The sequence below is a fragment of the Mytilus galloprovincialis genome, chromosome 5 (genome assembly GCF_965363235.1).
Source record: "Mytilus galloprovincialis chromosome 5, xbMytGall1.hap1.1, whole genome shotgun sequence".
Classification (NCBI taxonomy): domain Eukaryota; kingdom Metazoa; phylum Mollusca; class Bivalvia; order Mytilida; family Mytilidae; genus Mytilus; species Mytilus galloprovincialis.
The window spans coordinates 57,316,780-57,335,002 of record NC_134842.1 but is presented as its reverse complement, the minus strand read 5'-3'; the positions used below and the strand labels follow the sequence as shown (position 1 = coordinate 57,335,002).

At 32.1% G+C, this 18,223-nt stretch overlaps 1 protein-coding gene across 7 annotated transcripts in view; it reads left to right on the top strand.

Moving 5' to 3' along the window:
• Positions 1–5,388: 5,388 nt before the first annotated feature.
• The window catches only part of LOC143076108 (small G protein signaling modulator 1-like), a 68,116-nt gene continuing 55,281 nt past the window's right edge, over positions 5,389–18,223 (top strand). For all 7 annotated transcript variants that reach the window (XM_076251759.1, XM_076251758.1, XM_076251756.1 and 4 more), the window contains exons 1-3: positions 5,389–5,763; positions 5,899–5,942; positions 14,831–14,906. In XM_076251759.1, the coding sequence (XP_076107874.1) occupies positions 5,685–5,763; positions 5,899–5,942; positions 14,831–14,906 (199 nt within the window). In that variant the 5' untranslated portion in view covers positions 5,389–5,684. The remainder of the gene's footprint in view (positions 5,764–5,898; positions 5,943–14,830; positions 14,907–18,223) is intronic.

The following is an 18,223-nucleotide window of genomic DNA, read 5'->3' as shown; positions in this document are numbered from 1 at the left end:
CGATTTTAGATATACAACACTTGCAGAATTTTAACCTCCCAACCCCCAACCCCCAAACTATTTGATTTAAGTTTTTTATCCTACATCGATCTTTTGATGTCGTCCCTTAAAGCTTTTGATTTTTTTAAATTGATTTTTTATGTTTTTCATGCTACTTTTAGAACTAGTTTAGCCTATTTATTTGTCTGCTTTGCATGTACTTAAAATTTAGTTTAGTGCTTTAATTGCTTGTGCTTGCTTTTATATATATGAACTTTGCTTATACTTATGCAATATCGCTGTCTCTATATTGTCTATTGTGCGTGCCGTATATGTCCTATATGTCTTAATATTGTATGTGTTGTTATTGTTATTAATGTCGACAAAAAGCTCTATAGAGCTTATGTTTGTAGTATTTCATGTAACCCGACTTAAAATGAATTTTCTTATCTTATCTTATCTTATCTTATAACATGTTATATAAGCTCTGTCACGAGTGCCCCAAACCAGTAATTGTTGATAGTTGCAATTTGTCATATTTGGTTTTTTTTTCAAAGTTGTATTTTAATATGTTTAAATCAGGCCAAAGATTTTCATTTTTTAATCGTTTACATTTTAATAGCTAGCATTCGTTATGGTTTTTGCTCGTTGCTGAAGGTCATACTTTGACTTGCAATTGTTCACATCTTGTTCCATTCTAGTCAGATTTTATCAACCATATATGATAAGCAAGTCTGTGTCGTGTATTTTTATGCAGTCGAAATGTATTGGAGACAGTGTATATAGTAAGGAAAAAAATAGAGGCAACAGTAGTTAGATAATCTATAATGGGTCTATATATAATAACCTCGTATATCTAATTGGGATAAACCATTTCACGGAAATGTTGTAAACCGTGCCCGAAAATTTAGAAACGATCATGGTAAACTTGTCGATCCTTTAAATAAAATATTTCTAAAAGGTTACCAATTCAACACTGTAATAAGGTCATTGAATATTGTTTTTATTGGTATAAATATTGATTTTTTTTTATCAGTAAATTAAAAGCAAACTATTTATATATATATATTACTTATATGTTATATACATATACACATTCATGGACCTTCAATCTGTCGATACGTGTATATTGGCATTGCACAAGGTCATGTTTTCCCTGACTGCTTATGGCGTCTTTCATGACACGAAATCTATTGGATGTTGGATGTGTACGGATTGATAATTTAGTCTTAGATGCATGATTTTTGTATTAGTTGTTAGAGGCTTTGAACTAGCTGTCATTTAACTGTGAGTACTCTCATGTCTATAACTAGTGTCTTTTTGTTGTTGTGATGTACAACAGTACCCGTCCACGTCCTCTTGTATTTTTATCCATCTGATGAGTTACGCCTTTTTCAACTGATTTTTATAGTTCATTCTTATGTTATACTGTTATACCACTGTCCCAGTTCAGGGGATGGTTGGGTTCCCACTAACAAGTTTAACCCTGTATGTATGTGCCTGGTCCAAGCAAGGAGCCTGTAATCCAGTGGTTGTCGTTTGTTTATGTGTTACATATCAGTTTTTCGTTCATATTTTGTACATAAATAAGGCCGTTAGTTTTCTTGTTTGACTTGTTTTACATTGTCATTTCGTGGCCTTTTATAGCTGACTCTGCGGTATGGGCTTTGATCATTGTTGAAGGCCGTACGGTGACCAATAGTTGTTAATTTCTGTGTCATTGTGGTGTCTTGTGAAGAGTTGTCTCATTGGCAATCGTACATGTTATTTTTTTTTTTATATTTACAGTCAAACGTTTATTGTCTTTATGAATGTCGCTTTAGGTCTACCTCAAGCACCTTTTAATTGTTATTATAGATAGGAAATTGTGTAGAGAATCATCAACTTAAGGACATTTAATATCTTAAATAAAACTATTATAAATATATATATTTTCATCTGATATTGGACGGAAGATGTTGCCCTTTTATGTAATATAAGTTACGATTATTTGAAAACGTTCATCAAACAGCCAAATGGATGCACAAAAGTAAAAAGTCGCAAATCCGACTGAATAAAATAATGGGTCTAAACTGAGAAAATGCATAAATTTAATAAATTGCGCAGGTTTTTCACAAAAAATTTTGTCGTGTGGACTGATTTGGGTCTAGAGAGCGGACTCCATGGTCATATTTGTTTTATTTTTTTAGTTTACAATAATAAGATTTTCTAAATATTAGCACTTTTGTGTTACGCTTAAAACTGAAACAGTTTAGAGGGTCACAATTTACATATTTGCTTATGGTCCCAATAGAAACAAAATAAAAACATCTAAAAAGAGGGACGAAAGATACCGAAGGGACAGTCAAACTCATAAATCGAAAATAAACTGACAATGCCATGTCTTGAAATGAAAACGACAAACAGACAAACAACAGTACACATGAAACAACATAGAAAACTAAAGAATAAGCGACACGACCCCCCCCCCCCCCCACCCCAAAAAAAAACAACCCCAAACTAGGGGTGATCTCAGGTGTTCCGGAAGGGGTAAGCAGATCCTCAAGATTTTCGAAAGGGGGCGAAGTATTTTAAAAATTAAAATTTTTTTGACCTTATTTTGTTTAAAAACAAGTGTGGACACAGATGAGTGTGGATAGTATATTTGGATGTTTGACGGTGTCTTATGACAAAAGGAGTTCTATGTTTTTCCTATATGGTGTTGTTAACTGTGTTGCACGATGACAACCAATCTGAACATTAGTAGTGTTATTTATTTAAATTTTTTTTATGTTACATAGAATAAGTGTAAATGATGCACTTTTTTTATTTGTTCCTGACGGGAGTCATGTAAATTCTATAGTTTAAGTGTAAGGGTTAGACATTTAAATGCCGCGTTCTCCCATTAATTGTTCATTATAAAATGATTGGATGGATCCAAAGCTATGTACTAGTATATTTGATATGGGACTTGTCAGTAAAAACTTATGATGGACATGGAAAATTCTCGTTTGTTGTATGTTTAGTTACCATAACCTCACAGATTTCTTGTTGTAAACAAGATATACGCCGGGATATTATATGAAATTTACAATACGACCAACACGAGTTAAGAAAGACAAACAATGTTTTGTATCCAAATGTTTGGTTGAAATGTTTCACCCAAAAAGGGAAGCGACTGGTTCCAAACCAACCAAAGGCTACGAATGAGTCTGAAATGGCAACGAATTTATAAATGATGATCGACAAATGGAGTCATAAAGTCCACACCCAGCAGGCAGGTTTCAATCGGTCCTTGAGAAAAAGTATTCCATATATCAGTTCGGCGAAACATAAAATAATGCTGGTCAGATATGGGATTCACGGCATGGAACTCCCTCCCCAAGTAAATTACGCCCGTTTTTCATTCATCATGTAAATATAGTCTATATAATTCTGTTGGAAAGTTTTGTTTCTGTAAACCAAAAAGTGGACAAGATTATTGTTTTCAATCCAGATAGTCATACGACCAGCATTTTTGTTTAAGACAAAATCAGGGTCAGAGAATTTTTCTTTCGAATATCTCAGACTGCCTCCTCAAATCAAATGTTCTGTACCATAGACCTTAAGTCTATCTAAAGCTGACTGTCTGGGATCATTATTCACCTATGTTATAAATAGGCTCGGGCGTGTGGGGTTATATATGATTCCGTTAGTAAATAATATTGCTGTATACTTATGTTTCCCCTTAGAGTGTAATAGCGTATTTACTTTCTGTCATGTTGGTGGAATTGTGAAATAGAAGTCCATATACGTTCTTGTTTAATCTTTTGTCGCTTTGAAGTTGTCATTCTTGTTATCCTTAGCCTAAGCAATGTGTTACTGTAATTTGAATTTCAAAATGACTGGGTGATGTTTTTTCTACGCACTGGTCAACTCCATCGTAGCGAATCACATGACTTTAACATTATCAATAATGTATTACAGTAATTACGAGCGAAAAATACCATAATATGTAAAGAATTGTAGCATCAAAATTAAATACACGGGAAATGGCAAAGTTCACGAAGTCTAGTCTGATTAACAGTCATTTTACAAAAAAAATAAAATGTGCAAGCAAAAGGGGGGGGGGGGCGTACGCCCTCTATGCCCCCTATGGGTTCGCCACTGTAGAAAACATTGATCAATTCATTTCAAAACTATGAGAAAAAAAATACAGGTATTTTACAAGAGGATAAAAATAATATATAATTTCTTCTAACAACAATAATATTTTATGTGATACAGACTGTTTATGAAATATTACATTGTCAGTTACTATAAGTCATGGTTTGTATATTGGCTATTTTAAAAGATTTTACATATAGCCTAAAGGGTATTAAATTTAAAGGAGATAATATTTAGATCTGAATAGAAGGATTGTCTTTACATTCTTCTTAATTGTAAAGCAGGATTTTCTTGTCTTTTCCATCAATATATAGCTATATTAGATAATATGGCAACTCCATTTATGAATAATGACCATATCATACATATGAAAATAGCAAAACACTCCACAGCAGGATATAGTTTAAGAGGTTTTAAATAAACGTTTCTTTTAGAATAAAGATATGATGAATGGTGATAAACGTTCACAATTGATATCATGATCTGATATTGCAATTTGAAAGAAGACACAGATAAAATAAATCTGGCTGTTTTTGTTATGGTTGCAACGTTAAGGGTTGATAATAAAAAAAATATATATGATTTAAAACCATATGTAAATTCAAATAAATTTTACACTAGCTTAAAGAGTGTGTGATATGATTTTTTTTAAACTAAATTCTTTAAGTTTATTTAAAAAGGATTGCCAACAGCCAGAGGCTACGTGTGGGTCTCTTCAACATGATTTTTTTCTTTGTATTCTTTTTAGATTATGCTATAATCTAAAAATTGAGAAAAAATATAATTCTGTAATTTTTATATCCCAACTCTGAACTACCCGATAAACGTTACCCTATTTTAGTGCCAGCTAGGTGTGTAAAACATACACCTTTCCGTTGATAGGAGGCAATACACTTTTAGTTACCGTGAAAATTAATGTAAGCATTTTTTTTTTCTATTTGTACAATTTCCCCCCTTTATATATAATAAAGAATTTAACTTAACAAAAATTAAGCATATTGAATGGTGCAATTAATTTACTTTCTTACATTACCTTGAAATAACTTTGTTAATGGTTCTTTGCTTAACCTTTTGTTGGGAGAGGTTATTATTTCATCAATGTTACCGAAATTAAACACAAAATCCTCCAAATTTTGCTTTTAAGAATAAATATTGAAGACAATTAAAATAATAATTAATCATGAATGATCACTTATATATGTAATTTGTAAATAATCATTGTAAAAAAACTAAAAAAAGTAAACCGGCTTTCAATTTAGGATCCCTGTATTTCCGGTGCATTTATTTACCAACAAATTAGCTTCAAAACAGACGAAAGCAACACCCTTTACCAGTCTACATACCAAAGAACATAAATTAAAGCACACATGACCTATAAACGATATAAAAAATATATCTGCAATGGCACTTCCGGTGGTCTGAATACAAAATGATGCGAATATGATAATTGGTTCCTAGTTTAATCAATATTCATGGATGTTGATTATCTGTGGTAACTGTTCCGAGCATCTTCAATACACATTGTACTGTGGGCTAGTACTATAGGAGTTCAGGGGTTTATGTTATAGTATGAAATATTAATGTTACATCTGGGACTCTTGGACTCTTCTGAGCTCTCAGCAGATCTGAAGCTCAAAATGGAAAGCCAGAACCCAACAGGTGAGGTTTATTGGTTAAACATTTGATTTATTTGTATATATTATGATTCAAATTTTCAGCCAGTATGCTTTTTTATTATAAAATCCGTTTTTTATTAAAATTAAGCATTTATATTTTCTATTATTTTTTTTGCAGAATCAGAAAACCGACAGAATCTGTTGAGAGCTGTCAAGAAAGAGGTTAGTTGCTATATGTTGTTAACTTTGTGGAAACACATATAACATCCCTTTAATATTGATACAGAAATCAATAGGATAATTTATGTTTAATGTGTCACTGGAGATGTAATTACAGTTTTCAATTGATTAATTCTGGGACAACAATCATAATATACCCTGATTTTCAAAGATAGCATAAAAAGAAAATGGAAAGTTAATTAAAGATATTTTTTTTACAAAGATTTTTCCTTTGATATCAAACATATATAAAAATGATATGTTTAATCTTGGACCAATGTGGGAACAGTATATCTATAATACATAGTTAATATATATGTTCCTGGACCAATTATAAGATTCATGTTTAACACCAGATTAAGCATCTTAAAAAGTCGTATTTTTATCAGACCTGTCAATTTTTTCATAACACAAATTTTTTGAATTTTTTTTTGGACAAAAAATTGTATTAGCTCACACTTCAATTAAGCAGCAAGCAAATCCTAATTTTCATAGCACATACTTCATTCCATACAGGGGTAATAATATATACATTGTATAATATTTTGCAATGATTGAATGATAGATTGTAGTCCAGTAGCAAATATTTCATGCATGATCAAGACAAAGCAAATTAATTCATTTAGTTGTGTTATAGTCTTTATATTGAAAAAGTCTTTGAAATTATTGCTGTAAAGTCATTGTGTCGGTTATTTTCTTCATATAAATAGTGAATTGTTGATAAGAGATAGCTGTACAAAATGTAACTTATATACAGAAGGATATATAAGGGTAATGTTGTCATTTTAGTGTTATTTTTAATATTGTTGTATTAAAGCACAAGGTTTGGCTAGCCACAAAACCAGGTTCAACGCACCATTTATCCTAAAATGTCCTGTACCAAGTCAGGAAAATGGCAATTGGTATCTTATATAGATATAAAGAATGAGACAACTCTCCATTCAAATAACAATTTATAAAAGTAAACCATTATAAGTCAATGTACGGCCTTCAACACAGAGCCTCATAGTTATAGTTCATTTCTGTGTGAGTTGCAATATTTTTTTTTGTTGCACTTCAGTGTTTCTGTTGTATCACTTATAGGATCTACTCTGGACATCTGGTTGAAGACTGAACGCCTAACTCTAATTGTGACATGGTTCAGTTAATGTCTTAAATATAAAGTCAATACATCTGTTTCATGTATTTGTTAAAGTGCCCATTCTTTCAGCATGTTCAGCTGAAAAATTCCAATGTGACATGTGCATGTGATATGTCCCAAACATTTTTTAAAAGAGAAGGTAACATTTGCATGTTATTTGCATTCTTGATTGATTGATTGTTGGTGTTTTAAAGCCACTTTTTAAGTACCATGTTGGGCTGTTTCTTGGTGGCCAGTTTTTAGTGGTGGAGAAAGCTGAACGTTCTGGAGAAAACCACTGACCTTTGATAGGAAACTGGCAATCATTTAATTAAAGATTGGAGTCAAGTGCACCAGCATGGTCAGGGTCAAACTCACAACCTCAGTGTTGACTGGCTGACAACTTGACCACCAAGACCCATTTTGCACAGAGTTTCCTACTAAGTCTTGAAAAAATGTTGTCTGCTCTTTGGTCGGGTTGTTGTCTCTTTATCATATTCCCATTTCCATTTTCAATATTACTTGTTAAGAAGAACAAGTAAGTCCATCTAACATGTACATGTATGAGGGGTAAAATTCATCTTTTTATTTTTTTTATATTTTTGTTTTATATGTTATCTGCTCCTTGGTCGGGTTTCTGTCTCTTTGTCATATTCTATATTTTCATTCACATTTTTATTTCAAGTTATACCCTCTAACCATGTTGCTTATATCAATTGGTAATTAATTTAAAGATAATCTATATATATTTCACCTGCAGAAATACCAGAGTCAATTTTAGAATTGCTAGAATTTGATGATATATAAAAAGCGGAGGCTGAATTCATGACATGGAAATGTCAACTGTTTATTAAAAGATCAACTGATGTTTTTAATATAGATTGAATGTCTTCTTTTAGCTCACCTGGCTTGAATGGCCATGTGAACATGCACAATCACTTTGTGTTCATTTTCTGTCTGTGACAAGTGTTGTAAACTTTTTTTTAAATCTGCTCAATGGGAATGATGGGTTGATACCAAAGTTTGTTTGCTTCATCTGTAGAACGTCAACTATAAAGTTTGTGATTTTGTCCATGTTGATCAACCAGCATGGCTGCCATGTCTAAGAATAGAACATAGGGGACAAACTAAACATGCTTCATATTTGGCTAATGTATAAAACTGTAGGATTTAGAGAAGAAATTAAACAAGTGATAAGCACAACAATTTTTATTAACCCTGAATAATTTGAAAAAAATCTGTTATGCTATATTGGAGTTATTGACCCTAAAATTTCATTTATTTCAACTTTATTTGCATTTTCTTGCTGTTGTTTCAAAAACAAAGTAACTATAGAGTGGCTATGTTATAAGTGATCTTAAAAAATCACCACAATAAGATGTATTCACTTAGAGATTATTCTAACTTGTTATAGCCCTGGAATATCGACTTTATAGTGTTTCTGATCCTTCATAAAATTGAGAATGGAAATGGGGAATGTGTCAAAGAGACAACAACCTGACCATCATGACCATAGAGCAGAAAACAGCCGAAGGCTGCCAATGGGTCTTCAATGCAGCTAGAAACTCTCACACCGGAGGCGTCCTTCAGCTGGCCCCTAAACAAATATGTATACTAGTTCAGTGATAATGGACGTCATACTAAACTCTGAATGATACACAAGAAACTTAAATTAAAAATCATACAAGCCTAACAAAGACCAGAGGCTCCTGATTTGGGACAGACGCAAAATTGTGGCTGGGTTAAACATGTTTTTTGAGATCTCAACCCTCCCCCTATACCTTTAGCCAATGTAGAAAAAACAAACGCACAACAATACAGAATGTTGCTTCTTCATCCTTCAGGTTCCATTTTCAATATTTTAGGGCCTCAGGTGGCGAAGAGGTCTAAGTAGGTCATCTACAGTGTGCACTATGAGACTAACCCTTCCCCTACTGGTTGCAAGGTGTATTTGACTCTGATCTTAATTGACTTTGATAACAGCTTTCCTACTGAACTTCAACAGTTCTTTCCATGTTCTTGGTTTGCTCCATAAATTTAAATGGCTGCAATGAAATAGCTATGGGTGATGAGAGAGACGTTGAAGACAAACTGTCAATCAGTCAATCATATTCACTGGTATTCCATACTTATCAATCCCATTTTCTTAATTGACTGTTAATTACTATTCCCATGTGATATTTGTTGTAAATGATCAATTAGTTCTTAATTGAACATTGAACCAGTCTTGTTATTTTAGGTAAAACCAATTTATTTAGAACCAGCTGAAATCGATTATTTAAAATAAAAATCCAATAAAAGAGAAATCTTGCTTTGTTGAACTTCTTCTTTGAAATTCAGAGGACATTTATTTGGTACAATGTCAAATGAATGTATAGCATTTTAGTTGTCACTTAAATATGTCCAATTGAAAAATATTTTATTATCTGGCTAGTTACAATTTAGCCCCAAAAAAGACTTCAATGAAGGAAAATTACTTAATATATTCAGGGTTTCATCTCTTAGAAAAAAAAAAGGTTTGTCATAACATTTTTATTTATTTTTTTTTCACTACCAAAGTGTAGATCGAATTGATGGTAAGTAATCAGAAAGCATAAGCATCTTTTTCCAATATGATGATTTCTGGTTAGAATCTCAAAGAATACTCAAGACTGTAAGAATTACATCATCCCTAGTTTTTGGTGGGGTTAGTGTTTCTTAGTTTTTACCCACCGCCTCTACCACAAATGGAAGGGGCATTAAGTGTTACCCTTGACCATCTGTCTGTCTTTCTCTTTGTCCCATTTTTTGTTGGGGTTAGTGTTTCTTAGTTTTTATCCCCCTGCCATGAGAGAAATAGATAATAAAGTGTTACCCTTGACCATCTGTCTGTCTTTCCATCTTTTCATGCTTCTGTCTTTCTGTATGTCCGATTTTTAGTTGCAAGCTTGAGCGGGATGATAAGTGTTCTATGATGACACAATCTTCTTTAACTGTGGATTCACTTATTTTCGTGTGTACCAATTTTTGTGGATCTAGGAAAACTTTCATGTTCATGGATATTCAATTTCCTGGTTTAGCTGATGTTTGCCTACAAACCTATATGAAATTTGTTATTCGTTGAACTTTTAATTTTGTGGTCCACCTTTACCCATCAAATCCATGAAAAATTGGTATCCAAGGAATAATAATGAATCCACGGGATTGTAATTAATTTAAAGTTTTGTTGCTTAATGTTTATGTCTTCTATTGAAATGTGTTTTTTTTTTGCCATTCTTTTGTTGGTCTTTCTCTGACTTATGGGTTTTGATTTTCCCTTTGATAAATACTGTCGATTCATTATTATTCGTGGGTACAGGTAAATTACAAATTTTTCAAAAGCTTTGTATGGCAAACCATGAAATCAAATATGCACGAAAATGCAAGATTTCCTTAATCCATGAAAATAAATACACACAAAAATAAATAGTATATTGTTATCTGCCTCTGTTGTTTACTTGTTTGATAAATTTGACATTTATATATTTTCACTAGTCATATAAAAAATCATGTCAATATTTAATTTCTATTTGGAGGAAATTGATATGGAAATCAAACATTCGCATCAATTATTGTCATATGTTTTATAGTTGTAAACATAATGTCAGAACAAAAATGTTAATTTCATTACCATGACATGCTTATGAAAAGTGCTGTTAATTCTAATGTTTGTTTTAGAAAATGACCCAAAAATCAATACACAAACGTGTAAATCAATGGTTATAGCAGTTTCCTAAACGCCCACGTATATATGTCATAATCAAATTTCTCAGTAACAAATTCTGAAGTCAGAAGATTAAAAAAATACATTTGTCTATCACAATGATAGGTCAGTTCCTGTCCATTAGGGACCTGTTATCTATTTGTCGGTTAAATCATAATTGTGGTTGGAAGGTTGTGTTGTCTTTCAATAAATAATTGCGGTGAAAATTTTATGTGGTTGTTTCAGGTTACTTGATAAAATCCAATCACAAAATATTATTGGAAACAAATACTCAGAGACTTGCTCTTAAGAGAAAGTGTCTTATCTTGTTTTGAAAATAAGTTGACTTAAAAGTTTTGGTTGTCTGTATTGATTAGTTAATGTAAAAATTTAAAGGAGACAAAACATAATTTCAGTGGTTATTTAAATGTTGTAAACATACATATAAAAATAAGAAGATGTGATATGAATGCCAATGAGATAAACCAAATTATGTAGAAGTTAACACTTGTTGGTCACCGTACAATCTTTAACAAGCTTTTTATACGACCGCAAAAATTTTAATTTTTCGTCGTATATTGCTATCACGTTGGCGTCGTTGTCGTCGTCCGAATACTTTTAGTTTTCGCACTCTAACTTTAGTAAAAGTGAATAGAAATCTATGAAATTTTAACACAAGGTTTATGACCACAAAAAGAAGGTTGGGATTGATTTTGCCAGTTTTGGTTCCAACAGTTTAGGAATTAGGGGCCAAAAAAGGGCCCAAATAAGCATTATTCTTGGTTTTCGTACAATAACTTTAGTAGAAGTAAATAGAAATCAATGAAATTTAAACACAAGGTTTATGAACACAAAAGGAAGGTTGGGATTGATTTTGGGAGTTTTGGTCCCAACAGTTTAGGAATAAAGGGCCCAAAGGGTCCAAAATTGAACTTTGTTTGATTTCATCAAAAATTGAATAATTGGGGTTCTTTGATATGCCAAATCTAACTGTTTATGTAGATTCTTAATGTTTGGTCCCATTTTCAAATTGGTCTACATTAAGGTCCAAAGGGTCCAAAATTAAACTTAGTTTGATTTTAACAAAAATTGAATCTTTGGGGTTCTTTGATATGCTGAATCTAAAAATGTACTTAGATTTTTGATTATTGGCCCAGTTTTCAAGTTGGTCCAAATCGGGGTCCAAAAATTAAACTTTGTTTGATTTCATCAAAAATTGAATAATTGGGGTTCTTTAATATGCCAAATCTAACTGTGTATGTAGATCCTTAATTTTTGGTCCCGTTTTCAAATTGGTCTACATTAAAGTCCATAGGGTCCAAAATTAAACTAAGTTTGATTTTTAACAAAAATTGAATTCTTGGGCTTTTTTGATATGCTGAATCTAAACATATACTTAGATTTTTGATTATGGGCCCAGTTTTCAAGTTGGTTCAAATCAGGATTCAAAATTATTATATTAATTAAGTATTGTGCAATAGCAAGAAATTTTCAATTGCACAGTATTCAGCAATAGCAAGAAATCTTCAATTGCACAGTAATGTGCAATAGCAAGCAATTTTCAATTGGAGTTATCTTTCTTTGTCCAGAATAATAGTTGAATCAACTTAAATCATTGTTTTATACAATATACAATGTATATTCACTTTTACTACCAACTGATAAATTAAAACAATCTTTACCATTCAGTGATAACAAGCACTTTATTTTACATTTTAATATTTTATGATGTATTTAAATGAGTAGTTATTGTTGCAAACTCCATTAGGAATTTGAATTGAGATCAGTTTTGGAAAAAATGAAAGGGGGATGTGAAAAAAAATGGGGGGGGGGGGTAAATTTTTCTCATTTCAGATTTCATAAATAAAAAGAAAATTTCTTCAAACATTTTTTTGAGAGGATTAATATTCAACAGCATAGTGAATTGCTCAAAGGCAAAAAAAATATTTTAAGTTCATTAGACCACATTCATTCTGTGTCAGAAACCTATGCTGTGTAAACTATTTAATCACAATCCAAATTTAGAGCTGAATCCAGCTTAAATGTTGTGTCCATACTTGCCCCAACTGTTCAGGGTTCAACATCTGCGGTCGTATATAGCTGCGCCCTGCGGAGCATCTGGTTAGCATCAGAAGTTAACAGTAAACAACTATATAATCCAGTTGTTACAAAGTTAGTTTTAATTAAGAGTAGCATACATGTACATGCATGATGTATGGAAGGGCTCTTTGTCTGTGTCATAGCTAGTCCAAAGACACATTGGGTTCTGGACAATAACTTTAGTTTAAGTGAATGAATCTCTATGAAATTTTTTAAGTAGGTTCAATACCATAAAAGGAAAGTTCGGATTGATTTGGGATGATGGTGCAAACCGTTTAGGAATAAGGGGCCCAAAACAAGCATTTTCCTAGTAACAGGATAATAACTTGTGCATAAGTATTTATATTGCTCTGAAATTGTACCACAATGTTTAATGTTTAATACCACAAGTAGAAGGTTGGGATTCATATTAGGGGTTATGGGGCCAACAGTTTTAAGAACTAAGGACCTAAAAGGGGCCAAAAACAACAATTTTTGTAGTTTCCGGACAATTACTTGTATGTAAGTGTATTGATCTCTCTGACCTTGTACCACAAAGTTTCATATCACAAAGCGAAGGCTAGGATTGAGTTTGGGGGTAATTGCCCCAAACATGTAGGAATTCTGAGGGGACAAAAAAGGGCCTAAAACAAGCATTTTTCTAGTTACCAAACAATAACTTGTGTTAAAGTGTATGGATCTCTCTGAAATTGTACTACAAATTTCCATATTTCAAAGGAAAGAATTGGATCCAATTGAGTCTCAGAGTAATTTATCAAGGGGGGATTCCAAAAGTTTGGAAAAGGGGAGGGGGATTTTTTTTCCAATTAGGAATTCATATTTTTTTTCAAAATTTTCAAATTTCAAATTTTTGAAAAGCTTCAGTAAGAAGAAATCTTCATATGAAAGTATTGGTCAATAGATTTGTAAGATCTTTGACCACATTTATTTGTGTCAGAAACCTATATTATGTCAAAAATGTGATAACAATTAAACAAAAATCAGACAGTATATCAAGCTTGAATATTGTATCCAATTTTGCCAACTGTTCATGTCCAAGGTACGACCTCTGCGGTCATATCAGGCTGTGCTCAGCGAGGCATTTTATTTACTTACTGGTATGAGTTTAAATTTCCTTTTGGTGTCTTTTGCCTCTCTTTACTAACTATATGCAAGACCCTCATGGGTAGTCAGGTGTTAAACATCCCCTAGTTGGTTAACCTCTTTTTTACTTCTGATTATCGGAAGCCAAGATACTAATGGCCTCTAGAGACAATCTTGATTATAATGACCAAAATTGAAATAAACCTTCCACAAATAATCCTCATTTGAAGTTGACATGCTGGCTTAGCAAACATGGTGGCATTGATGGCCTTTACTGCAGACTTGGGCAAAACCACAAAATCACATACATGTCTATCCATAATACATGTATTTTCACAAACTAAGAGGATCATATTTACTCTGGTAAATTAATCAATGAGTGATAGATTTCTCTTAAAAGAAATTGAAAGGTCCCAGTGAATAAGCAACACAGAGAAAAATAGCTATTGTATTTATTCAAAAGGACTATAGAACAGACAGAAGACAAAAATACATTGAAGAAGAGACGAATCTTTGTAAAACTTTCATTTTGTTTACAATTATACTATATGCTATGGCTTTTGTTTATTGTTGAAGGCCATACAGTGACTTACAGTTGTTCAATGTCCTTCTTAGTTGGTATATATCTAGTGGAATATCAAATTGGTAATCATTCAACATCTCCTCCTGCATACTACATATTAAATGGAGACAGTATAATGTAATGATAATTATTAACATGTAGATGGTCTTTGTACATTTTGTATTTAAGTAAAATTTATTTTTGCTTTACTCTTTATCAGTACATATACTTTCGAGTAGCTATTAGTATATCTATCATCATCAGAGCTATCTTAATGCTAAGATTTAATATTTTAATATTTTCAGGTTAAGCAGATTATGGAAGAAGCAGTAACGCGGAAGTTTGTTCATGAGGAAAGCAGTAGTATTACATCACTTTCAGGTCAGTATATAACATTTCAATTCTGATTTAATGAAGGAAAATACCAGTTATTGATTTGGTGAAGTATATGGCAGGTGGCTGCCAGAGGTTTCCATATAAAAAATTATGAACCTTTCATTCAATGCTTTTAAAAGTTTTGAGTATGTTGTTACTGATTTGACGAAATGCCAACCACTGAATTACTGGCTCCTTACTTACAGAATGTGACAGGGTTAAACATATTTTTGGGCACACAACCCTTCCTTTAACCAGGGCCATTTGCGTAACAGCACAACCTTACAGTGCCTTCAAATACAGAAAACCCAGTTAACTGTCAATTTGACAGCATTTTACTTCTTTTTCATTAAATTTATTCTCTATTTCTTATTTTTTTGTCCATCATAAATAGTTTTTTTATTCTTTACACTGAAAAACCTCTTATTCTCTATGCTTAATTTTTTGGGCCTATTATTCCCTCTTCTGTAAACCACATCTGGAACCTAATATATATACTTTTGACCCACTGCAGTAACAGATTTGATATTTCACTGCCATAAATGTTCCTCTTAAACTTCACACATTTCAGTTTCTCTTAGAGTGGGATTGTTTTTTGTTCTCACGACAGTTTGTTCCAATTTGAATTTCCATGCATCTTTGCACTTTTAAAAACTCATAAATGAATGATTCATTTATTTATTCATGTAATAAGCTCTTTATGAATTGTAAAGCCTTTTTACTACAAAGGACTATATTTATTTTCCTGTTTCTAATTAGATAGCATGAGAAAATATCATAATGGATTTAATATACAAGAAAAGCATTGATTTGCTACTGTGGTTGTGCATTGCTTCATTTACTGAATAATTTGTTTTGGATGAATAGGTTTGTTGTTCCATTTTAAGATTTGTGTGGGATGAACAAGGATATTTCATTTCAAGGAAAAGATATGTTTATTTTGTTTTACCGTTATACTCATACATATATACTTTAAGTACTGAGCAATAATCTAATATATGGCCAACAAAATTAGAGGACAACATGATGTATATTCAGAAAACATGCAATATTAACTCCGGGTCTAGACGAGGTTTACAGAATAGAGAGAATGAAAGGCCAATACTGCAGAAAATAGGGGTAACAAATTTAAAACAAAAAGAAAGGCCCAAAAATAGAGAATAGAGAAAATAGTAATAAATGAACTGCTTAAAATATAAAGAAAAAAGAATAATAGGAAATATTTAGAAGAAAAAAACAGCATTACACTGTATACACATCAATTGTAAAATGTTAAGCACAAAATATCAATATGATAACCGTATGTTTGTTTTAAATATAAGGCACAGTATATTAAAATGTTAAACTCAATATATTAAAATGTTAAACACAATTTATTAAAATGTTAAACACAATATATTAAAATGTTAAACACAATATATTAAAAAAATATGCTTCACATCTGTTTTACCACAATATCCACATTTTAGAAAAAAATTTCTTTCACATATCAGTCAGATTTTATGACCCGCCTTAAAGAGAAATAGAGTGTTCAGTAAAAAAATTTTGTTCTAATTGTCAGTCCTAAAGTTTTTCTATACATTTGTATGCATTATAAAGTTCTCCCTGTTTGAACTTCTTGTTCATTTGAACATTTGAACAAAAACAGAAGTTAATCCTCTTCACCATTTGTTTTACATGTACCATAAATAACATGCTCTGTGGATTTACAAATAGAACATGCACATAATGCATATCCATTTGACGCTGGCTTTTAATAAACAAACAATACATGTAAAGATATTCCCTTTCATGAATATATATTAATGTGACCTACCGGATTTGTTATAACATGTGCAACACGACAGGTTCTACATGTGGAGCAGGATCTGCTTACCCTTCCGGAGCACTTAAGATCACCTCTGGTTTTTGGTAGGGTTCTGTTGCTTTTTCTTTAGTTTTCTATGTTGTGTCATGTGTACTATTGTTTGTCTTTTCATTTTTAGCCATGGCGTTATCAGTTTATTTTCGATTTATGAGTTTATGACTGTCCCTCTTTTATCGCTATAAAGGGTATCTTGATATTATTAATTTTGAAGTGGTTCAACTTTATCTCGAAACCCTGTTTTGGTTATATTTTTAAGATCATCCTCTGTGTTTAATGCAAAATTATTTCATCTGGCAAGGAATATGAAAGTAAAAATTGATAATTTGTCTACATTCATTTTATTTTTTTTTATCAAACAAAGGATCCTTAAATTATTCATAATCCCTGAAATTATATTAGGGAATTTGTAGAATAATTATTAAAATGTTCAGTGATTAGGTAATCTAATGTGGACATTTTGAACATTTTGATGGACTTTTACAATCAGAACTGTTCAACTCCAAAGCTGGAAGAAAAAATAAATCCAATTGATAATAGTGGACAGGATGACTAGACTGAAACTGTTTGAACTGGTACGTCTATCACAGTGGTATGGTCCTCTTGAACCGTCCAAAATGACAAAAAAATGGACACGTTGCAAGACTAGTTGTTAAACCAGTTAAAACCACATCTTTTCCGATTTTCTGGCATTCCTCATCCGCACTGAAGCAGGACTTTACAGTGAATTACAAGTTGATACATTCTTATCTCTGTGCTGGGATGTTTCCTGCTCAATATGAACGATTTAGTAGTTTTGCTAACATTGGACTTCCACAGAAACAATTTTGTGAAAAAATGTTTCCAACATTCAGACAGGTGGTAATATTGCTTTGGGACAAAAGCATTAATGATGCTTTAAAAGAGGAAGAAGATAATAAATCTTATAGTGATAATAAACTTGATATTATGACAGATGCAAGACATGCATGCAGAAAGAACAGTTTTCACACTGATGTCACAGCTGTGGGGAACTTGACTCATAAAGTAGTAGGTTATAATTATAAGTCACGTTACAAACAACCAGATAAGGAGTTCCCAGAAACGTGAAACTTTTGGTACAGAAAAGCTATACGAAGACTTCGAAAGGAAAAGGATTGAGGTAAAAGTTCATTTGCATGATAGAAATGCATCTGTCAGTAAACATCTGAGCCAAAACCAACCAGATGTAATTGATTCCTATGACACTTGGCATGGTGCAAAGGAGGTGCTCAGGAATATGGCAAAGATTACAAAGGAGACAAGGAAAAACATCGGAAAGACATGGCATCCAAAACTTAGAGACAAATCTGCTGGTGTTAAAACCCATGTTTACTGGGCAATAAAGAACTGTAATGGTAATGCTGCTCAATTAGTGCTCTTGCTTGACTCCATTGTTGACCACTACAAAGAAGATCATAGAAACTGTCATCAAACATCT